We start from the raw sequence: 25,450 nt of genomic DNA, 5'->3' as shown, positions 1-25,450 counted from the left end.
ATTCATTTAATATTTCCGACACTCAAATTGGCGACTTGAATGCGCGTGCATACGTACGCTATATGTGCAAATAATTTGATTATGTAAATGAGCGCCGAACTGCCAAGCTCCTTTATAAATTGAAATTACATTCATATCTGCCTTCAGGCTAAATCTTACTCTGATGATTTTATTGTCTAGAACTGCAATGATGACAGATTCTGAACAATCACATGATAAATAAATGTTTTAAAAAGAATTAAATAATTTTGAATTCTTTGAAAGAAAAAAAAAAAATCTAATGAGGTGTTTGTTGATTGGCTGTGCTGTGACTTGTCAAATAACCAATGATGAGCCAAGGTTATACTCGCCGCCGCATCTTTGCACAGAAATGTCAAGTGATGAATGCAAACCTCTCGTGCTCGACAGCTCTCCCCAAGCAAGATGTCATCGCTGATGCTCACGAGCTTTGAGAAGCCGACTGTCTGAGTTTTGACTTATAAATCGTCTTCCTCAACTTGTGGAACACAGCTATGGTGGATCTTTGTTTTAGTCTGTTTTCTGTTCAGTTCATCTTAGGCTATTTTATAACCATCTAGAATTAACATGGGTTGGCGCTTCGGCTGTAATTGACACTGACTTTTCCATTGACGTCATTGGAGGATTATTTTCTGTGCTTGTTTCATTTCCTTTTCACACTGAAAAGTCACTGCAACCCTGTATTAACATTTAAAGAAGTACAGACAAAATGAGAACGGTGTTCAATTAAAAGTTAGAAAAAAGGGAGCAGGAAAAGTTCTCCAAACCAACACTTGCTAAATGACATGCATTGCAATTCCGTCTCAAATGTTTTGTCAAAGGATATAAAATGCACTTTGTATGTTTATATCCATCCATCCATTTTTTATTAATTTTTTTCTCTTTTGGTGGTTTTCCGTTTACACCCAATTTTCTGACTTGGACGTGGTCTATTTTTGGTGTGCATAAATTTATTAGCATGAAAAACCAATAATTGTTTTCTTAGACAGAAAGACCTCTGGTGCTGTTATTTGGGGAACACCTCAAATTAGGAAATGTCAAACGTCTGCCAAGGTTGAATTATTAAACAATAGTGAAGGGGGGAAAATGTCAATCTGTATGATAGCTGTCAGTTACTCTGATGACCTCCATCTGGGGAAAATACATTGGCAGTTTGCTCAAAGTTGAAATTGCCAGCTCCACTGTGTGAATCAAGACACAATCATTTCAAGTCACATGTCGGTTTCATCTGGATTTTCATGGGCTCTTTTACCCATAAAACTGCCTCGTTAATTTAGTTTACACTAAATCCTGCTAGCAAACAGCGATCAAAACGTGCCGCCATACCCTTTTACAGACAAATGCGTTTAAATTTGCCATCAATCTGAGTGATGTATTTTAATTATCCCAGCTGATAAATTTGGTGCAGGCTTTTGTCATTCTAGAATGTGAAGCCGGAACCTTCCTCTGTTCTTTTTGTGCAATCAGCGTCTCTGGCCCACAGTACCCCACCTCCCTCCCCAGCATGAGTAATCGCCTGCGTCGACTTCTTGTCACCGTGTGAGGTGGTGCCGCATGGCTCGCCTCTGTCCTCCTGTTTCCACGCGTGTCCTTTCAAGCGGCTCGGCAATCCCGAGCTGATATCTATATCGACCGTGATTTAGCTGATACAGCTGCAGTCCCTCTTCCGCTTCTCCCTTCTGCCTCAATCTTCCATCTCTCTATTGTCGATAATGTGTTCACCTCTCAAGTGTCGGTGTATTCCAATTCACCCTATCATCTCATTCCCCACCTCCGACGTCGAAAGAAACAAAACGGGCTCCTAGAAACTGTCTGGATTTGTCTGAACCGGTATCAGTCATTGCTAAGAATAAGTCTTGCATGGCTGAGCGACACGAGAGCTGCAGAGCTGTTTTTTTTTCCGAGGCCTGACTCGTGTAGAGATAGGAGGTGAACATGTCGGAAAAACATTGCGGGTAATTGATTACGCCAGCTCAAGCAGCGAACACCATTTTGTGAAATAATTACACTGTCACAAATGAGGCCACAATGGGAGGTGTATTATATATATATATTGTTTTTGTGAACACGACACTATAGCACTGATAAAATTGGGACAAATAACCAGATGAGTTGTCTGTATAAGAATTGTTTTGGAGTGTGTTTGTGAGAATTTATTTGTCATGAGGTCACTGGTGTTTGAACCTGAGAGCAGTTGGACTTCACCTGGAAGGTAGATGAGGTCGAGGCTCTCGAGTTGTTTTCATGACAAAGTCAAGCCGGCCGGCGTGACTTTATAGACCTTGAAGAAAAGAAATTGGAAAAATAAAATGGCTCTCGTTGAGCCAGCAGACGGCACTGAGCCAATAAGCGCTTGTTGCATTTTGCTGGGTGATAAGCATTTGCTTCCTCGACTTACGACAAAGTTCCAACATTTTCTTTCCAATGTTCCATGGACCAATTCTTGGTGTCCTTAACCCGCCTGACCTCGTCCCGAAATTTGAGCATAATTGCTGAATGCTGTTTTTTTACAAGGGGCACCGTGGATTGTGCCCTCCAAATTCCAAACGGCCCCGTGAATATATGGCATGAGCCGAAATAGGAATCCAAGCAATACTTTTGATGGATGTTACCGCGCCTGCGAGATAGCAAAAACTTTATTGCACTTGTGAACTTTTCTAATGAATCACACTATTTGTTGTCCGTGCGATGTTGCGGGTGATATATTAGACGTAGCAATGCGCATCAAAACAGCAAGCGTTTTTACTTTCTTGGTATCTTGACGACTTCGCCGCTCCAGGGAACGAGCCCAATCCCGACTAATGAATTGGATGAGGCGTTTCCCAATACTTTTGTATTCCCGAGTTGTAATAATATTGACGTTGAAGGAACCGCTGCATTGACAAACCGCTGTAGCCTGGGAAACTGGGATCATGTATTGAATGTTTTTTTTTTTACACCGCAGATGTTTACTGCACTCAGATTGTATTATGAGCTGCGTGGTATGAAATTGTCAAGAATTTCCGCGTCCATCACGGAGGCCTATTGTAGCTCTGGATGTTAACAGCGTGTCCATATCAGCGGCCCCGTGTTGGCTTCTGTAACAGCTCTGACAGCTCACCTAAATCAGGCTCCTCCTCTGCAGTATGATTCCTGCGTGTTACTGCCAGGACCTGCGAGCTGTGTATTTATTCACACAAACCATTTCCTTGCTTCACTATCTGCCCCCATTCACCAACGCCCCCCCCCCACTCTCAATGCCGTGTGTTGTGGCCACCCCCTTCTCTTCCTGCCTCTCCCTACCGCTCATCCTTGGCCCCCACCCCCCCTGGGGGCCCCTCCCTCCTCCGCTCAGACTCGCTTTTCAGACACACACAAACACACACACACACCCAGTTTTACAACAGTACGCCTCAAGAAGATGCTCTTGTGTAGCGTTATTATTAGAACTCCAAACTGTTTTTATTTTTTCACGAGGCTTCAGGCTGTCCTGGAGTTTGCTCATCTCGGACTCTTGGTGATGAATTAGTGTTTTTTTTTTTTGTTTTTTGTTTTTAATCAGCAGCCTTTTTTTGTGTGTGTGTGTGTGTGCACCACAGCTTCCTGATCTCATTCATCTCGTGTTGTAGAAGCTGGTGTTCAATCCACGCAGTTGTCAGGTTAAAAAGGAGGTAGCGGCGCAGACCTGCCATAGATGAGGTAACTGGAGAGGAAAGCGGAGCAGCAGCAGCAGCATGAGGAGAATGCAGCAGTAATCTTTGCTGCATGAAACTGAGCAGGTGGAGCACCAAAAGAGGAAGGCACGGCAGCATCCCGGCGCGTCTCGCTCACTCGCTGGGAATTTCACCGCATCCTCCGAGGGAGCCGCTGAGGGAGGGAGATAGCGACTCATTTATTTATTTTTCTGGATTTTCCTCCCTTTACTGCGCCGCTGCAGATGTCGCTCGCTCTCTTGCTCCATCTATAGCTCATCTAGCGCCCTCATCCCATCCCCTCCTCCTCCTCCTCCATCCTAGCCTCCTCCCTCCTTTTCCTCCTTTGCTGTGCATCAGTGGCTGAAGGGGAAGCAATGTGCTGGTTCCCGCATCGTCTCTAGTCGTCAGCATCTTTACTCATGCCCTTATTTTTATCCACCGGTCCATTTGGCTTAGTGAAATGATCCGTTTTCCCACGGACGCGTGTGATGTCTGCGGTGGAGTGGCGCTCGTCTTAGTGGGCAGGCTCAGCTGCCCTCCAGCTCTACCTGTGGGCGATGGAGACTTTCATGGCGATTCTTATCGCATCCAGCTCGGTCCTGCTGCCACATCTCACGCCTAGATGTTTCCTTTTCTTAGGCGGCATGCCTCTTTAGTTGGATCCTTCTTTTGGTTTGGATGTGCGCTTTTCCCCGACGCCTTGGATATCCCGCTGTCTAAACGATGCCGCTGGATGCTTTTTAATGCTGCGCAGAAGACACCTTGCTGTGGGAGAATGTTAGGATAAGTTTGCAGGAAAAGCAGGCAGTTGGATGTGCTTTAATGCAATTTATATTTAGGTTACTTTTATCACACGTTCAAGGGGATTTTTCGTTTTGTTAACTGCTGCCAAGTCCCAGAGCCTGCAAAGGGATTATAAAACACAATGTCCTCGATTCTCTGAGATGCCCTGTGGTCTTCTCGTGGGACTCCAAAAGACCGAAACGTGGTCAAGTGGCGGGTCTTGGGCCCATGCGGAAGTGATGGGTAGACTCATGGCACCCCCCCTTGGGAGGACCTGTTCAGGCTGGAGCCTCAGCATGGGCCTAAGTTACTGTTCCAGGCTGGCCCTCTGGTTGGCCTTGATTATCGTGCTGCCCATCCAAACCGGAACGGCACGTGTGTCTTCTAGTCTCAGCACCACGCACCACGTCCACCATTTCCACAACAAGCATGGCACTGTTCCCATTGCCATCAACAGGATGCCCTTTCTCACCAGAGGGGGCCATGGTAAGACATGTCATTTATGCAGCATCTTTGGCTGCAAAAAAAAAATGCTGAGCTCTTTCATACTGGATAATTATATGCTGCATGTGCTGCAGCTCGTGCATGATTAAACACTCTGTAAGCACATCAACATCACATCAGTTGCGCTTCCCCGATGTCGCCTTTCGCCAACCCTGCCGCCGAGCAGAATCAATTGTGGCCTGTTTGTGTTGTCACATCATAGATGAAGCGTTTGTTTTTTTTGTTTGAGGAACTCAATTACGGCAAAGTATGCTCTTTGTCCAGCTGAAGGCTGTTAAGAAATGACCTATCCTCTACAATTAACATCCATCTGACGGCGCTTCTCAAAATCGCTCGACTCAAAGCGCCGATACTAGCAGAGCCCCTTTTCAGATTGCACTTTGAAACGCTCGCTTTTATGTCCCGTAAAATAAAAACCCTCAGTGGATTTGTCGTCTTTTTCAATGGAACAAATTTGTCAGTCTTTATTTAAAAAAAAAAAAAAAAGGGGGGGGCTCAAAATGTGATAAATTACATCAGCGTTATTATCACAACCAAATGGTTATGTTTGGGGATTTTACAGGCCAGCTCGTGATCAAGCCGACCTGAAAGGAAAACACTTGAAAGAACTCTGATCAATTTTCAATTACGCTTATTGCAGGCTTGCTGCTGCTTCCTCTGAAGGACTCTGCATGCTTAACAGCAACTTTGCTTGAGTGTAACACAAATGCTTTGCTTTAAAATTCACAGCTCATCATAATGTTTGGAATTTGAAAAATATTTTTACATCTAAGTGTCAAACTTGGTGAATTAGCATTATAAAGCTTCCTTAAACAAAGAGTACATTACTGCCAGTCGTTGCAACCCTTTGTTTGAAAAAAAAATTCTCTGAATGGAACACCAGAGTTAACATGTTCCACTGACTGACAGGTTGAAAGAATCATAGCTGCACTAAAAGATTATGCAATGAGGCAATTACTTTAAAATTCACTTTCAGTGTCACTGAACAAAAAAAAAAATCACACATAAAGCACAAAATGATTCCACTGTGCACTGATCATTACAACCTGCTGCCAGCCTTCACTTAATGTCAGTCTATAAAGGTTAAAAGTCCATATCTGGCTAGTAATGGAAATATACTTTCCATTTGTCCAAAAACGACACTACCTGAGTGCACCAGATAATAAAATGGCTATCCATTGAGAAGGTTACCATGATAACGGGAGAATATCTCAAATCAGCCAAATAGCAACGGGATTTGTACCAACCTAAATCTGAAATGACTCTCGATACAAACGATACAAAATCGGTGAATAGACTCAACATTATTTGAGGACATTGAGGTGACAGCTACAGGTTTAAGTTGTGTGACCTTTAAATGTTCACATTCTCAAATATTCAACACCCCCCGGATTCCCTCCAACTATTTATTGCTGATTCCTGAGGTCACTGCAATGGTGCGTTATCACCCTCAAGTAGTTGGGCCTCTTGACATCAGTGTTGCTTCACGGCTGTCATTATGCAGTAGTTTGCTGAGCTAACCTCTTCCCACTTGGACTGTAAGAGACTTGACCATGCTATGATTCCCTGTGTGGTGGACCACATACACACTCCACTGGAACTCAGCAAGGATTGGCCTATAGGTGACCTCATCTTCGTGCTTCCAACACCCCCCCCCCCCCCCCCCCCCACATGCTGACACTCAGTGGAATTATTCCACACATTCTTGGAACAGACTGCTACAAGCAGACAGTTGAGCAACTTGGGGGAAATGGCTTTTGGGGAGCCTTTCAAGGCTAGCACAAAACGAATTGAACAGAAAGCATGTCATCTTCCATTTATTTTCTTTTTACGGGAGCTGTAAGAAAGAAAAAAAAAACATGGACACGGGCGATAAAAGGTACTAAAAGGCACTATTTATTCCAGGTCATATTGTACGTTACCCCCAGGCAGCAATTTAAAAAAAAAAAAAAACTCCAAACAAAATAATATGTTAAAAAAAAAAAAAGAATTGTGCTAAGTCTTCTTTTTTATCAGAGAGGATGAGTAGGAAAAGAAATAACACAACACGGTGTGATATGCAGCAGACAGGGAAAACAAGTTTGAAAAAAAATCTCGGCTTGTGCTTTTTTATTATATCTCATTATCGGAATTACTTTAGACAACTGCCTGGCAAGTAAATATAAGTGTAAAATAAAAGGAACATTTCACCGAAATAAAATGGCACATTTGCTATTATGGAAAAGAAATTGTAATGAATGCAAGAGCTACATAAAAAAAAAAAACATATCACATATAAACAACAAGCTTTATATGTTGGTGAATTGCTGCAGCATTGCAATGATTCTGAAATGAGTTTCAGCAAAGGAATATGAATGATATCAACAATCCGTTGAGAAGAGCGCTTCTGCAAATTAAATTGAAAAGCCTCGACAAGGTCATCACATTATCTTGTGCTTTTAATTGTCAGGATGGTGTTTTGTTGGTTTTCTCTTAAAATGCAGACGAGCTCGCTTCTTTTGGTTAAGGCATCAGCATCTCAGCAGATGTGTGGGGGATGACTCCAAGCATGAATATATTCCACCACAGGCATGAACACATGAAATTGACTTGAGGTGTGATGCATGAGTTGGTGGTCTATTTAAAGGCGTTTGGGAAAGGTTGCATGTGTTTTATATTCAAGCACATTATGCTGTTTGCATCCAAGTTGGAGAAACAAAAAACTGAATTTCAAATCACATTGAAGTGTCTCCATAAGCTGCTGTAATATTGGTCTTTTCTTTTGCAGAGGATAAAGAATATATGCCGGTTAATATCGTTACGGTGTCTTTCTATATGTGTGGCTGCACCTTTTGTGTTCAAGTATCAAGCCAACTGACTTTTCTTAAGCAGTTATGTTGTTTTAAAAATGCAACTCTTTTTGTTTTATGTTTAGTTTGAAAGTAAACTTCAGATGGAAGTGGCAATAAACAGCTAGAAGAACTGTTCACCATCTGCCAAAATATCCTTGCCCTAGAAAAGGGGACTCGGTAGAGACCTTCCCCAAACAGTCCTCATTTGTACGCCTTTATAGATATCAACCCCCCTGAAGCTTGAATCTTGTCATTTTATGCTAGATATGTTGAGAAATTAAAGATTCAAAAATCTGAATTAGCATGTTTATAGGTGGACAACATTGAATTGGTTCTGCCATGATGCAATACGGCAAGATAATAAACTAAACATGGCTTCCAGCATTTAAAACATGGGCATATCAGGTGTATCATTAAAAAAAAGAAATTCTGATGCACTCCAGGGAAATGTCTGAAATGTCTACTGAAGTCTGGCATTTGCATTAGTGAGAACGATTAAGAGGCTGGGCCATTACAATAAAAGAGGAGTAGGATTGTGTTTGCTTTGGCTGAAAGGGAGAGTCATGCAAGTTTTTTTTTTTTCCTTCAAGCCTGCAAGATGTACTGTGGAAGGCACAAAGAGAATATAGGTTGTCCTTTCTCACTAAAGGCAAAATTTTCAAACCATTTTGACAAAAACCCTTAGTGGCCCTTGATGTTGCGTCATCAGTAGGTGAACAAGCAGAGACAGTGTAAAAGCACCGAGAATACTATCCAAATTAAATTTACCATTTTTTATGCTAGTTAGAGGTCATTTTATTTTATCGCTATTTCCTTTGCAGAGAATTGGCTACGCTGCGGCAGCTGCATTTATAGTAAAAAAAAAAAATATCTCGTAAAAACAATCATAAAACAGAGAGGAAAAAAAATTATGTGAGATAAGGGGAGACTCCTGTGTTCCAATAAAAGTAAATATTAAATCCCTTATCAATTCCAACGCATCTCGGAATTTCATTTTTATGATGGCCCAACAGGCTGCAAGTGACGTTTAGGAGTATGTTAACATGATTATCAAAGCACATCCTTTAAGTGTTTGCGCCTAACAGATATGACCCCAAACAATCATTTTGCCATTACGCAGCCAAGGTTTGTGGACCAGCCACATCATCTTATCAGATCTTCCGTGGAGCCCTTAATTGAAGACCTCGATGTGCTTGGCTGAGGCGGCTTTCTTACTTCGTCGTTTCCAGTGACTAGCATATGTCCTCTCTGTCAGGCTCTAGGCTGAACTATTCATTTTCATCATTTCACTGAGCCAAATTTAATAGAGCGTGAAAGACGTGGGCTTCAAATGTCATAACTCAGATGACAAATTCGGACTTAATATCTCTTCGTAAATCTCAAGAATTAACTCACAGTTTTGGAGTTTAATGTGAGTTTATATTTCTAATCGATCAGCTTTTTTTTTTTTTTTACCTCCTATTAAATTCTGTGTTGCTCTGTTTTCTGCATAATGATTTCACAGTGTACTGTAGATTATTTTATCATTCTAACCCTGCTGGGGACTGACAGGTCATTAGGGGATGTTTATTGACTTGTAAAAATAATTTCTTTTTCAACTCTAGTGCACTCATACATGTGAACATACACTAGCATCTAATACAAAGACTACTTTAAAAACTCAAGTGTGTTGCAGTGCAGTTCCACACTGCTGCAAGCACAATCATTAAATATTTACTATACACAGTGTTCAATGTATACCTCCCTGACTGTGGCCATCGAAATTGAGTCTTGTTATTTTAGAGCTGGTATTCGTAAGCTTTTGAAATTTGGTGTTTTCCAACCTTAATCAAGTCATAGATTCTCTCGAGGATCTTATATTGTATGTGCCTAAAAACGCCATTCAGATTAATACTTTGTGGAATTTGAATTCTTTTTATCCATCCCAGGGTGCAACCATTTTACTGCTCACCAATTTCCTGGGTTGGATCATGTGACGTTTGCAAATCTTTAATACTGTGGTATCATTTTTAGTAGAACGTTAGTGGCAAACGGAAATCCAAATGATTTTTAGACCAATTAAGTGAAATTACATAGCAGTGAGGAATCACTGATCTAATCAAGTCTCAAGGACTGGATAAAATGCCCAAAAGTGTTGATGGTTTGTTTTCATGCCATTTTTATTTTGAATGATTCATTATTAACTTTAGCCCATACATAAAACATTTGCACAAGCCAGCAGTCGCTCATTTGAGAATCATCTAGTTGTTTTCCTCAGGAAGCTCCGTTTATTTTTTATTTTCCTATGTCTTCACATCAAACAGTGAGGCGTGATGCAAATTACCACCAGCGCGCGTAGCATATCGCTCATCGCCTCGCCTGTTGTGCACTCTCTAGGCCGAGAGCACAAAGGACGGAACATTTTTGAGTGGGTAGTCAATGCAACGTGGCGCAGAAACACATCATAATGTTACAGACGTAGCAACCGAGGGTGCTTGGAGCAAATTATTTAGAGCATGACGGCTCCTGTAAAATGCGGATGGATCACTTGATGAGTCTTCCGACGTGCGTGTGACGTATGCTACCAAGCATGAGCTCACACTTGAGATTAGATTGGTGATGCTTTGCATGTGTAGGAGCCCGCTTTAGTCTTCACATTTGTTCCATTATATACGGTATTTACTTTCCCCAAGCTTGAAGGCGAGTGCTGGGGTTTTTTTTTCAATGCTTTTGTTGGTTTATTTGTTGAGTTATAATGGGATGGAATAAATTCTATCATCAATGAAATTTGCAAGTTATCATACATGAAATTTGCATGTGAAAGTTGGGATTTACTGTCTCCTACTTGATTTATCACGTTTAAGATTAAGTGAATGTAATCTAGAATTTTGGATGTACAATAGCATTGTGACATCAATTTCAAGTCTATAAAGTGCTCTTCTGCAATTGTTATAGCCATTCATCCTTTCCTTTCTCAATACCACTTAGCCTGTGCATACATTTGTATTTGTTCCAATGTATCTCGGGAATTGGTAGTCATTTACCCGTGGAGCTGTTGTGACTCTAAGCAATAAGTTTGCCAGGATGTGTTTTTGAAACGAAAGATTGATATGTGCCGCTAAGCATTCGATGCAAGCGACTCGCCGTCTCTCTGGATTTAGTACTTCAATAAGCAAAGCTGTAAACGTGTGTCTTTGGCGCATCAAGTCGAACATAGACGCTTTGAAGTAAAAGGCTTGGAAAAATGGAGAAAGCATGACTGACGGTCACTTTAACATGACCGAGAGGATTTGAGGATTGGGGTCATTGGGGTTGCTAATTTCAGAGGAGTAAACAAAAAAAACATCAGGGATGACTTTGCCTTAAAAAAAATATATATATATATATATATATATATATATATATATATATATATATATATATATATATATATATATATATATATATATATATATATATATATATATATATATCCTATGTCAATTTAAGAGTGGTGTTGTGATTTCCATTTTCTGTGCCTAGCACCTCTAGAAAACATTTAATTTTTACGTCTGTTCACACTCACCGTAAACGTGAGTGAAGAAATTAATAATGATGATAATAAATTAATTTAATTAGTAAAAAAAATAGTAAAAGGTAAAAAAAAAAAATAATAATAAATTAGAAATGAAGAAATTAATAAACAATATGTGCATTTTATTCATTTAATTAATCCATGTCTTGTCAGTAAAATATTACATTGAGATGACTATATTGCTGCTACGAATTGAACAAGACGTGAAACTCGAGCATTTCATCCGCGCTATAGTGAGTAATTACGTACATGCCCCAGCAGGAATGTAAGATTGTGTGAATAATTCAAAACAGTCTGAAGTGGAGAAAAAAAAAAAGTGAATAGTGATTTCACTGAATCAAAAGGAGGGCATAGTGAGGCCAGATGCAGATTACATTCAGTCCAAGAAAGAAAGCAATAAAGCTCACTTACTGCGACTCCATCATGTCGCCAACTCACATTTGACTGCAAATCCGCGATATTAATTAAGATTAGCATGTAAGGAGAAAAAAAAAAAAAGAAAACCACACAGTATGAGAACCTGCCCTCTAATTAAATTCAAAGTCAGCACAAAGTAATTTTCAAGCCTTTGGAGGTCTTTTGAGTATCAGGCAGCAGTTAGCCGCTATCAATAAGGAACCTTTGTGGCAACTGGTCATTACACCGTGCTGAAGGCTACTTAAATCTTCCATGCTTTGAATTGAAGCTTCAATTAGTTCTCAACTGTTACTTCGCGCTTTGCTTTATTGATTCACTTTTTGAAAAATATCCATCTGACGGACTCAAATGCTTTTTAAGAGCTACAACATAATAACGTGCATTTCTGTCGTACTGTTTGAGCATATAAAAAGGCTAAGGAATCAAAAGTGTAAAGAATTTAACATCAACAAAGAAGTAATTAAACCTATATACTATATATAACTATATCACACAAATTTGAAAATATAAGAATTGCTTTGTGATGTGAAAATAGCTGCTGTGAACTAAAGATAATTAAAACGAGACAGCTTGAAGCAGTAGAAAATACCTTATCGTTCCCACATTATTAAAACATCTCAACACCATATCTCATTCTCACCTCGTTGAAATTGTGTCAAAACCAATTGGCATTTCCATTTGTAAAGGTGAAAGAAAGTCAACTCTGCATCACCTGTAAATGGGTGAAAGATAACAGCAAGGTGCAAGAACAGCAAAACTAAAATATTAATATGATTTATGGATCATCTCAGTCTATTATATCTAATGTTGTGGCTGGTGAATTTGTGAAAGCATTTGCTGGAGCTCACCTAAAAAGAAATAAAAAAAGCTTGTCAGACTGTAAGAAAAAAACTAACCATGGGGAGTGTTTTAGAAAAAAACAAAAAAAAATGGTGTTGTTTACACATGTCTCTTTCCACCCGTAGCTGGAACGACATACATATTCGGAAAAGGAGGCGCGCTCATCACGTTCACCTGGGCGCCCAACGAGCGGCCGAGCACCCGGGCAGACCGGCTGGCCGTGGGTTTCAGCAGCTTGCAGAAGGACGCCATCTTGGTACGCGTGGAGAGCACTCACGGGCTCGGCGACTATCTTCAGCTGCACATAGTAAGTACTTCAAGATTCTTTCACCACAAGGTCCCCTTAATTCATCAGCATTGTCGATGAATAGTATTGTACAGTGGCAGTTGTGAGAAAAAAAATACTCATTGTGAATATTATGAAAACATTTGTCGTTAGGGTTTTATTTTCAAAGTATCTCTTAAATTCTCTTTGAACGCATCTGTGAGTGGCTCAAAATGAAGCGAGCAAACCAAGCTTGCTTCTTAAGCCTGGCTCTTTAATAATTCAGTGTTGTGTCTCATCTGAAACCACCATAAAATGGATTTATCACCTTCTACAAACAAGGCATCATGGATTGAATGAATAGATTCAAAGCTGACAATGTTAAATACGAAATAAAATTGCAAAGCATTCGAATTGCTCATCTTTGGCCTTTGGATCAAAATGTCAAATATCAAAATGAAAATAATAATGCCAGATAGTGTATAATTTTTTTCTTTTTAGTTTATGCCTGCTGATATAACATTTGTACCGGCTAAAAGTGGGAAAAAAAAATTGAATATTAATATTTGCCTGTGCTAAGCTACTTTTTCCCACTAACTCCGCCAAATCCAAGCTGTGCCATCCCCCACAGGTAACCCGCTTTTACTTGTCCGTTCCTATTATTGTTATATGTTTTGCCATCAAATTAGCCCATCCGTCACGGCTAATGGCAAGCATAAGGCAAGTAATGACAGTGCTGAGGAGCGCAATCTCAGTGGAAAACGGAAGGCTGCCATCATTAGAAAATCAGTTTGTGTAGAAACAAATATAGCAAATTTGTACAACATGAATCAGTCTGGCCTCAGAAAAAGAGACGTTTACTTTGTTTGGCGAGCGCCGTGAAGAAAATGTCTCCATGTTTGGAGGCAGCGAAGAGAGACACCCTTCTTCTCACTCTCCTACTCCTCCCTCCACCAGTGCACGAGAGGATCCCTCCCCCACATTAGTCCAACATCAATCGCTCAACCATTTGTAAGTTTATTTATTTTTCATCGGGTCAAGAAACGTGCCAATTTGCACCACGTGTCGGTTATCTGCGAGGCGGCCAGCAATTTCCCAGAAGGCATCTAGAAATCATAGTAAAGGAAGCCTTCAATAGAGAAAAGGAAAAATAACTCATAACCAATTCAAGGTATGAACGGCCTTCATAAACGGAACCACTTCGTCAGTGAGCTTACAAAGGAAGACGTACAAATAATGAGTCAATACTCCAATATGAATATTGCCGCTCTCAAATAATCGAGGTTTGTCTGATAATAAACTCTATTATTTGTTGGTGAAACAAGTAACACCTCAGCAGCTGTCATCAAGTGTGTCTGTTCTGGAGGGAGATCAGCCTTTTTAGTACGTAGCCCCAGGACAGATGTGGCGTGATGAAAACCAGAGGAAAGAGCTGTCAAACGTCTGCGAGTGGTGTAATAATTAAAATCACAGCTGCTTAATGTGGCTTTCAGTCCAGTGCATATTTTAATATTGGAAGCTGTTATTGCCTATCCAGTTCGCACTTTCACGGTTGCTGTTTTATGCTACCAGTTTGTGGTCCGCAATCCATTAGAAAAACTTTTTTCTAATGCCCTGAAACAGTATTGGATTTGACGTTAATATGTAACTGCGGTTCTCCTTTGCAAACATGACATTATTATTTTTTTTTGCCCCGCCCCGAGATCAAATCTCTCTTCCCAGACACTTGTGCTTGTGTCTTTTTATTTTTGCTCTCGTGTCTGCCAACTTGCTGCATGCAACCACTTTGACACATTGACACATTATTAAATGCTCAGACAGTAAAGGAGTTCACAGAGTGTGAGATTTGTCGAGCGAAGCACTCAGATACAACTGATAGCAGTCAGAGCTCCAGTCACTTTAGTCAAAGCGACTCAATTCGAGAGAAAATTTAAAGTATCCGATTTCTTTCATCTCTGGGAAAGAAATGTGTTTTGCTTGGTCACAGTTGGGATTAAAAGAAGCTGCTTTATTTAGCGGGTCCCCCGTATTAGCCCATGTTGGATATGAAGATGTATTTCAGTGTTCCATTGGGATTACAAGAGATAAAAGTGCTACGAGTGGCGCCCACCACTGATGCAGATTTGTATTTGGTGACTTGGAATATAAACCAAGAAAGAAGTCACGAGCTTGCTTTAAGCCTTTGCAGTATTTCAAAGGTGTTTCATTGGAGGGGCATACTGTAGTCTGAAGTGTGGTCATAGAAACAGCAACTCAATATGCTTGCTGCAGGCAAAATGATGTGCAAATGCAAGCAGAGTGCTTAGCCATGAGAGCCGAGGCCGCAGACATCATGCGGATTCTCGTGTCACACCTCCTATAGACCGATTCAAGTAGATTCTTCAAGAGAAAGGGGAGCAAATGAATGTCATAGCAGAAAGCCGCTCTTTGGGGTCGCTTGGACAAGAGTGTGGTAGTTTTGCTTTGCCAGCACTTGAAAGGTCCTTTGAGACTTGTTTTGTAATCTCACTGAGTCAAGCGAAAAAAAAAGAAGACAAATGCCTTTGGCAATCTACTCCATCCAACCAAGGAGATGGGCTAGATTTGAGCATGAGCAACAGGACATGGATTTTAATTTCTTCTGGCTTTTTAATGTTGTGGAGTGGCCCTGTGTACATACTTTTCTACACATGTGAAAACATTTTCACTTTCCAGTGCTTATTGAAGATTCAAATCAAAAATTTAATTGTGCGCCATCTTGAAAATAAAAAATAAAATAAAAAAGATGAATTACCATATAGTGTTTAAAAATACAAGTAGAAGTGCAGGACAAAGCCTCGTTTCAGCAATTATCTGGGCCAATTTTGAAAATGACTCAAGGAACAGAATTTGAAAATAAATGGTTGCTTTCACAAATCAGCCAGAAAACCACATCCATGTTACATACTTTTTTTTTTGAAACCACGCTTATTTTAGAAAAGAAATCCGTGTCGCAAATAACCCCATTTGTGCGGCACTAATAGCAGCCCACTGCCACTATTTAGCCTTAAGGCGAACATAAGGAAAATCAATGCTGTTTCAGCTAAAGTAAGATCAGCTGTCAACTATTCCGGGTCATTAAATGAAGAATTCTCGGTCTTATTTCCACACAGTCAGGCAGGGTGAGATGTTAGAATTGTGTAACAATTGTTGGTTGTGACAGCAACTTTATAATCATTTCATGGATTTGCCAACTTCCTAACAAACGGCAATCGGAAGAATGCATTTTTTTTCCAGTATGACTTTTTATATTTTCTGAATATAATGTAATAATGTAGTAGGTTCTTCTTCCTCAACCATGGCAAAATGCAGGTTTTAAATTGACTCGAACACAAGATTACGGACTCGATTCGTTGCACGTTGGACCAGTTCATATTTAATTGCAAATATGCAGTGCTTTGTTAAACCATACTTTGCTAGCCTAAGTGAGTGTTTAAATTGGACCTTTAACATCTCCGTTGCTACTATAATAACTAACTGCACTGGCTATGTTCTAAGAAACATTTCCACATTGTTAGCTGTTACATAGGAATGGGGAAAAAAAAAAATTCTCAACAGTCATGATTAAAGTCAAAGCAAAACAGAACAAGCAAGCACTGAGATAATTCTTTCATGCTCTCCAAACGGACTTCTTGCGAGATATTGTACATGGCAGTCCTTTGTTTTTTTGGTGTTACTTCAAAATGTCAAAAAAAACGCCAGTAAAAAAAAAAAAGAGGAATAACATCATGATTTTCCACAAAAGGATTTAAACACGTATGACTCGATTTAATCTTCTTTTAGCTGTACCCAGACAATATTAATATCACATAGTTGGATTTTAGAATAGCCGCCTCTTATGCTCCATAGCTCTTCCTGCCTTGCATTGTTAAGACTCCTTTTTATGGAGTTGACGGTTCAAGCTTAAAATATCTATAACACTCTGCTTTGTCACAGCAACCACATCAACGTAAATAATTATTTCCAATCCGAAAAGGATTCTGGCAGGATTTGACATCAGATTAGAAAGCGACCAAAGCTTTTACATCACACCACCGCCCCAGCAGAAGCACAAGCAGCAGCCACCTTGGAGGCAAAAAAAAAAAAGGCATACATATTTTTGTCTCCATATTCTCAAGTCATTCAATTTTCCCGGAATGATCTAATATGGCACAAATGACGAAATAAGCTCGAGAGGAACGACACGGATGTGACAGCAAAGCTGCGAGCTGCCAAATATAAAGCAGGATGCAACGTTAAACATATGTGCACCTTGCCAGTAAATATTGTAGTCTCGGGGGGACGAGTGTGTTTTTATTTGAACAAAACATTACACCCACCCAATTTTCCTGCACTCCCTCTGTCTTGTCAAAGGTGCCGTACTGCAGCTGGAGTTGGGAAAAGAAGAAAAAAATAAAAAAGCCCCGCAGCCTCTGCATATCTTATTCCACCCGCTAGAGAGACAAAAGACATATGCGGGCTGAAACGTCCTTATTATAATGATTATTAATGGTGTGTACGGCATAGAACTGTGCACGACTGACATTCTTATTAGAGTCACGTCAGCGCCTGTCAACCATCCTCTCTAATGAATCGTTAGCGCACCACTCGGTTGTTTCATGTGCAACAAAATATATCCGTTGGACACTTTATTAGGTACACCCGCACGCTGTCATGAGAGCCGCATGATTTGATGTAAACATCCCAGTGGTAAAGTGCAAATCTATGTGCTAGATTTATATTTTCTACAGCTACTGCTGCAATAATCAACTTTTCTTTTTTATTGAATACCAATCAAAACTAAGAATGACCATATTGGTGAAAGCTGGGGTTTATTTTTAGCTATTATATGTCTAATGAGGATGTATTTTTCCTCATCTGCGTGTTAGTGTGCAATTTATCGCACTGTCATCACTACTTTGACCTTGTATAGCATGCACAAGACAAAAGCACATACTGTTTGCTACCAGTGCCCCCCAAAGGCTATCTTGGGAAGCAGCTTTGACCTTTGCCGAAGGTTGTCGGTAGTAGACAGAGCAGGGAAAACAAGGAAGAGGAGGTTGGTCAAGCAAAGGAGGAAGAGCGGGATTGTGACAGAACTCAAGAGTGATCCACATCAGGCAAGCTGAGCTGGCGGGTGACGGGGAAACGAAGCTGAACCCCGAAGGAAGAGCTCAACATATTGGTCGTGTCACAAATGAGCCCCTTTTTTTTTTTTTTTTTGGCCTTCGTGTAGCCAGAAGAGAGCGTTTCCCCACATCACGTTTTTGAAGAAACGGGCATATGCAATATCACACACGAGTTGTTTTTTTTTTTCTCATGCCAAAACCACTAGAGCGATTTCAATTACATTTTGTGTGATGCATCATCTCTCAAAGCAGCAATCGGATGCAATTGTGGTTTTTGCTCTTCGGCTCCTCAAAGCAATTGCGAAGGGAAATTGACTTTAGACCACTGGCTCGGCTCATTTCAATACATCACATAAATCAACATGTGTCTGATCATTTTGCCGTAAGAAATATAAGAAATGATGCTGCGCTGATAATAGCTCTTTGATTGTAAAGTGGTTTTAACATCCTCGACTGCAGTATTGTTTATCGATACTTTCTCCTCGGCAGGATCAAGGCAAAATCAGCGTCATCTTCAACGTGGGGACCGATGACATCGGCATCGATGAGCCTGCTGTCATGGTAAATGACGGCAAGTACCACGTTGTACGCTTCACACGCAGCGGTGGCAATGCCACGCTCCAGGTGGACAACTATCCGGTCATTGAACGCTATCCTCCAGGTAAGACTAATAACTAAATGAAGGCCAGTCCAATTGCATGCTTGGTTCAAGATCAATCGGCGAATGATTGAAGGTTGGAATTCAGCTCCTAAATTGACAGCCACCCACATATCCATAGCTGCATAAACAATCTCAGGATCTGACACTGATACACTTCGCTTAAAGCTGTCTCGCTAAGTATATCTTGCCGTTTAAAGGCCTTTCATCAGCAGCTGTCATTCCCCCGCAATCGTTTTCCCACCTCAAACAGATAAGCAAACATGCTCAAGCGCAATACATTCAAAGATCTTTCTAAAAACAGCTCACGGTTGTGCATTTAGCGACGTAAACCACTTAATGAGGTCCCGCAAACATCTTCACGCCGTACAAAAGAATTCCGTGGATATATTGTTAGGTGTGGCGCGACGTTCTGTTATTGACTCATCTCTGCAGCTACACGCAGGCATCGGCAAGAAACAAACCTGTAGATAATATATTCATCGAAAGCTCATTTTAAACCCAAAAGGGATTAAGACTCGTCCGCCTGTGTACTTGCACGCCTGATTTGCATGCAGATTGAAAAAAGGGAAACGCAAATTGCTTTGATGTAATCACGGCTGGATGCTCTTTAACCTGCTCGGAACCCAACGGACCTTCTTGCGGCAGGAGGAACAAGTTCCCTCTGTGCCTCCAGCTGCTGGTGAAAGCACACACTAAAAGCAAACATCACTCGTGAATCTGTTGATCACCACTTGAGCAATCAATGATTTTATGATATGATTGAAATTAGGATGTTGTTGTTTTTTTTCGGTATAAACAATTTGAGGTGGCTAAAGCTTGAACGCAGTTGTTTTCAACTCCTCTTTCATGTTAGACCATAATCTTGTTTATGGATTCATTAGCAGCCCACTATTGACGACATTTGCTGACTTTGGCCTGTATATGTTATTGATTGTATGTTTATTCATGCATGTATGGGTTTATAATTCTTGACATCTTTATAATCAATATTTATTTAAAAAAACAAAACTTTGGTGATATGCCCAGAATAAATCACATGAATGTACAATGTTGTTGCTGTCCAACAAAAAAAGAATAAGAAAAACAAGAAGCACTTCTTATTAAAAAAACAAAGTAATTTGTCTTTGTTTCATAACATAGACAACATGTATTTATGTTTTTTGTTTTTGTTTTATTGGACAGTAATGAATCAACTGTTTGACTTTTCAGAATGATACTCGTTATATAGCCTTTCTCTATTTACATGATTTCTTTTCCTAAAAATTTAGTAGGATTTCATACAATAACTCAATTATATTTCTGATGATGAAAATCTTCCAATTTTAACACCAAATTACTGGAAAGTATTCCAATTTGATTGCAAAATGCATCTTGCTGAATTTCCTACTAAATTCACTACAATCAAGTCTCACCAGTGATATTTTCTGATTATCACGTCTGACTGTCGAAATGTGTTTTCTTTTCTAAATGCCACTGTTACTATGTCTGACTTTTCATGCTGCTAACTGAATTAACCATGTTTTGATTCAAAGTATATAAACCTTTTTTTCTGTGCTTAAAATAGCTCAACGATACTAACTAGTGTAGCTCTAAACAGCCTAAACGTGACTTCTCTAATTGTTGCTCTTCAAAATTCCAATACCTCCAAGTAAAGATAACTGACAGATGCTTAACCAGCTTGTTAAAGGTTGTTAGCCATCATAACTCTGTTTCTAACCATGTGATCTTTCAGCTTGCAGACGTTAACCTTTAACCTGTCTCTCCAAATTCTCTGAAGGACACTATGATAATGAACGACTGGCTATTGCTAGGCAAAGAATCCCGTACAGACTCGGTCGGGTAGTTGACGAGTGGCTACTCGATAAAGGTAAAAAAACCAGAATGGATTGGTTAATTAATCCTTGAACTAACTAGTGATTAACCTTTCCCCCCCAAGAGAGGCGCAGCACCACAAGACAATTGTGACAAGGATCAAGTTATCCAAATGTGTAACAGTCCACATTTTAATTGGCGCTCCCAAATACGAAAAAGACAAACTCAATATTGATGGAATGTTGTCAACCAGACGTTTAGATGTTTCTTTCCTTGTCACCCTTGCAACTTGTGGACCAGCTGCACCCTTAAACTGATTTTAAACCAATGAACTAAAAAAATACATAACCCATACCCAGCCCTTCATCGTCCCCCTTAACCACTGCCATTAACTTGCGAGGGAGTATTAAGGCCACGCTGAAAAGAAAAAAACAAACAAAAAAAACAATGATTGTATCCGAGGAGGAAGTTGTAGAATCACGAGAATAAACATTACAGATTCACATTTTGAATTTTAAAGTTTTTGTTGAGGATCAATGGAATTCTTGCAGAAGAAAAGAACAGAGCACTGTAAAGTCTTGTTACTTTTTAATTGTATGAGAATAATGTGACAATATTTTATAACAGAGTAAATAAACACAAATTATGAGAATAAAGTTGCAATTCTGCACTATACATGTAAAGTTACAATGAAACAGGAAGCATGTCATTATTTTTACCAGAATACAGTTGCAATGTGAGATTGCAGGTTTGACATTCAGTTCATGCTCTGACTTTATTCTCATAATATTTTATGTGACTTTTTAGTAAACATACAATTATTTTCTTGTAATATTACAACTTTATTCTCATTTTTCTTTCCAATGTGGCTCTAGCATTCCTTCGTCTTAACTAGATGTGTAAATGTGTGTAAGAATTTGTTTTTAATCTTTAAAGTGTGCTGCAGTTTAACTCGTGCCAGTAAAATGTGAACTAAACGCCTCCTCCCCCTTAACCCGACGTTAAGCTAAACCTCTCGATGTGATCGCCCTAAGTGAAACGCTTCCCATCCCCTTTTGTTCTCAGTGGTCCTGTGTTGTTGGCTTCCTGTGTGCAGTACAGTGACCATGTCACACGCCCCCCCCCCCCCCCCCCCAACTTTGTGACAAAAGAGGCCTGACAGGCTGCTGAAATGGATCACAGTTTGCAGCCACCAACTTTGCTAATAAGTATTCTCCTGAAAGGGGCCCATTACTGCGGTGCTCTGGCTGATGTAGCTTATCAGCCAGCGTAGCTGCTTGTCAGTGAAGCTCTTACAAGACATTGTCCCTCGCAGGAGTTAAGACAATTGGACTGGAGGAGAACTCTTGAGTTTTAATGGCTGCGGAATTCACTAGTCAGTGGAGTTTATGCTCCATTTTGGAGGGGATTTTTTTTTCCTCCCCACTGCACTGAAGCCAGTAACTTCAGTTCTAATCGTGGCCTCTGTCTGATAAAGAGAGAAAGAAAAAAAAGATTCAGAGCAAAAACCGTCCCCTTTCCAATGGCATACAGTGTGAAATCAAATTTTATGATGTCAAAATGCATAAATAGGGACCTAAATATAAGCAGCGCCTATTCTTATTGCAACCTGCATGATTAAAGTGTATCCCCCTGTTTAACATCTAAATGATTATTATTTTTTTTATTTTTTATTTTTTTATATGACTAACATGGTTCAAGTTGTATTCCTGTGCCAGCCACGTCTGCTTCACCTTTCTTCTGTCGCCTTCTCTTTGCCTGGCTTGTAGGGAGACAGTTGACCATCTTTAACAGCCAAGCCGCTATTAAAATCGGCGGCCAGGACAAGGGTCGACCTTTCCAGGGTCAGATCTCCGGCCTCTACTACAACGGACTGCAGGTGCTCAAACTGGCGGCGGAGAACGACCCCAGCGTGCAGGTGGAGGGCAACCTCCGTCTAGTGGGCGACGCGCTCTCCGTGCTGACCACCGACACCACCTCAGCGACGCTGCTGGCTGTGTCCGACATGTCCACCACCATCATGGAGACCACCACCACCATGGCAACGACCACCACCCGCCGACAACGCTCACCCAGCTTGAGAGACAGCATCTCCAAGGTCAGAAAATATAATCCAGTACACAAACTCATGTCCACTACTTTTCATACTTTGGCCTTCAGTGTGGCCTTAATCCATCTCTTGATACTATCGCAGTCATGTTGCAATCATAAAAACATCAATACCCCCCCCCCCCCAAAAAAAAAAAACCCACAATAACAGCCTGAAATTGTGCCACATACATCATCTGGAGCGGTTCAGAATCAATATTTATATAATGATGTGACAAAGACATTTTATTTCTGAGTATGGAGGTGGCCGATTCATGCTCACTATTTCATTTGTGGATACGAGGACTAAAAATGACAAAAATAAATTGTGAGCTTACTCTGTTGCTCCGCTTTTGCTGTGGGCAGAGAGTGCCACAACTCATCAGGTAATGAACAGGGAGAGCTGGAAGCCATTTTTTTGGAGAGCTAGCTATTAACAAAAGGCACAATTTGCTATGCTAGCAATTCTCAAATAGTCACGTATCAAGCTGTACTTGAATCCTACGCCATAGTATCTCAATGTCCTTTTTTTGCTGTTACGTACTTGGAGGCTCATTTCTTGTTTGTGTGCTCGGTGAAATTCCCAAAAAATAGTCATCATCAAGCAGATTGTGTGACATGTTGTGGAAACAACGCCGTACAATGAGGAAATTATGCAGAGGGGAAAGAAAAATTGAAAATATTTCCTTTTCATTGTGAGACTTGAATCTTATTATTAAAATTTCATGGTCTTGCTCTCACAGGAGGATTACATTTTTTTGTTTGGATTCAACAAAACATGAGCGCTTGCAGGGTTTTGTTGGAACTAAAGGCCAAAGGTGCTGTTCAAACTTAAAATTATCCGCAAACTTCTCCAAGCCACAGTAGCTTCTTTTGATGCACATTTGTCAAGATTATAGTTCCATCATCTGCCCTGCGACTGATCAGGGTGTACGCCGTCTCTCGTCCAAAATCAGATGGGATCATGCCGCCAAGCTTCCGTTTGGCTTTCATGTATTTTCAATTCATCCAAGTGGACCATCCGTTCAGCATTCTGCTCAGGTTTATACTGAGGTCATTGAGTGACCTAAGCCTCCTTCTTCAAAAAAAAAAAAAAAAGAAAAAGAAGAGTATTGATTTAGTATGAGAAAATTTGTTATTGCAAGATGCAGCTTTCACACAATCGAGCGCCGGCCGGGTGGGAATTTCCTTTTCAACATAAACATGGAATAGTCTGCCGTGGGGGCAACGAATGAAAAGCAGCAAAATATGAGCACATTTTTCTGTTTGTTCTTTCACTCGCATTGCTCCAAGCTCCAAACACTGAAGTGGCACTTTGAAACACATTGCAGCATTTCTTCTTCATAAAGCACACAGCAAACAAGCTCATAGGGCACTGAGCAGCGGGACCATCTGTTTGTTAATTTTTTTTTTTCCTTTTCTTTTTTTTTCCCCCCCACACAGCCGCAGAACTCTGATGATATTCTGGTGGCGTCAGCCGAGTGTCCGAGTGATGATGAAGACCTAGAAGAGTGTGAACCAGGAACAGGTGGGTTTTTCTATGGCAAAAAATAAAAAAGATGTGTAGTTACATCGGCAGTAGTACAAAACGCTCGGCACAAATGAGTGTTTTTACTGCAAAGAGCCGTAATCAATGCTCAATTAGACACTGGGTATTGTCCACTTAGCAAATCAACACCTTACTGCCAAATAAATTTCTCCTGACAATAAAACAGCTTTGTAAATTGTATGACATTATTGCAGCATGACGTCATTTTTTTTTCTTTTCCTTCTATTGTGTACCACCTGGACACACTCAAAACTGGAGATCTTCATCATCATCATCAAAATAAATGAAAAAAAATGAGCATGCTGTGTATCAAGCGCAGACGGCCTAAATAGACTTGTCCAGCTTTCATCTTGATCGATGCCATGCTTATGGTTTACCTTATGTAAGTGCCTCAAACGTACCCTCGAGTGTTGCTAACTACTTCGGAGGGCTGAATCTTGTCTCGTCTTACTCTCGACTTTGGACGCACCGTTCAGTCGGGCTCATCGATCATAAGTGACAGCGAGGACACAAGCGGAAGCTTTTGCACCGCACTGCACCGGTATTTATAAAACAATCAAGAATAGAAGGTCACACGGGAAGACACTACTAATGTGGAGCACTTGCTTATTCCAATGAAATAGCCACGTGTACATATTTCAACTCACATTTTTAGCAGGTCATTCTCCTCCCAAGCATTTGTGCAAATGCTACCACTACATGCCGACTTCAAATAAATAGCTAGTACAGTTAGTTAGTACAGCTAGTACTAAATTTGAATTATTTAAAGACATTTTTGTGAGAATTTATGCAAATATTATAGGGACAGATTATAATCTACTAGAAATGTTATTGTAATCCTTTCAAACCCAGAGGACATAAATCATTATTTAAAAAAAAAAGAGTGGACAGCATCTGCATAAGTGTTCTTTGAAATTAACAATACACTATTTTCTTTTCTATCTTTTTTTTGTTATTATTCATGTCTCCTAGTATCATAAAAAGAAATCTAATATCTTCTAATTACCTGCATTATTTTTTGTGGAGAATCCTACTAAATTCTCCAGAGAACAAGCTTATGGAGTCATTAAGAGTAAACGATAGCGACTCGAGCATGACTTTATGGCTCCGCAAGTGGCGCCGTTTAAAGATATTGAAGCACCCGCAATAATGAGCGTGACCTTTTTTTTTTCTGTTGTTAACATAAACTGGATTCAGATTGCGACGGAGATAATAATGCAGGCACAAATACCACCCAGGTGGAAATGCCACTACACTGATGAATTGAAAGAAAATGAAAATGGCATGACATGACCTTTGTGTATGATGCGATACATATTTACATACAAT

General features: G+C 40.3%; 1 protein-coding gene across 2 annotated transcripts in view; it reads left to right on the top strand.

The window, feature by feature from the left end:
- Positions 1-25,450, top strand: part of LOC147043490 (neurexin-2-like) — a 90,358-nt gene that overhangs the window by 61,248 nt on the left and 3,660 nt on the right. For both annotated transcript variants that reach the window (XM_085935571.1, XM_085935570.1), the window contains 5 exons: positions 12,746-12,927; positions 18,501-18,672; positions 20,450-20,539; positions 22,254-22,582; positions 24,016-24,100. In XM_085935571.1, the coding sequence (XP_085791697.1) occupies positions 12,746-12,927; positions 18,501-18,672; positions 20,450-20,539; positions 22,254-22,582; positions 24,016-24,100 (858 nt within the window). The remainder of the gene's footprint in view (positions 1-12,745; positions 12,928-18,500; positions 18,673-20,449; positions 20,540-22,253; positions 22,583-24,015; positions 24,101-25,450) is intronic.

Source organism: Syngnathus leptorhynchus, chromosome 17, assembly GCF_054491065.1.
Source record: "Syngnathus leptorhynchus isolate UIUO chromosome 17, UIUO_Slep, whole genome shotgun sequence".
Classification (NCBI taxonomy): domain Eukaryota; kingdom Metazoa; phylum Chordata; class Actinopteri; order Syngnathiformes; family Syngnathidae; genus Syngnathus; species Syngnathus leptorhynchus.
This window is presented reverse-complemented; position numbering and strand designations above follow the sequence as displayed.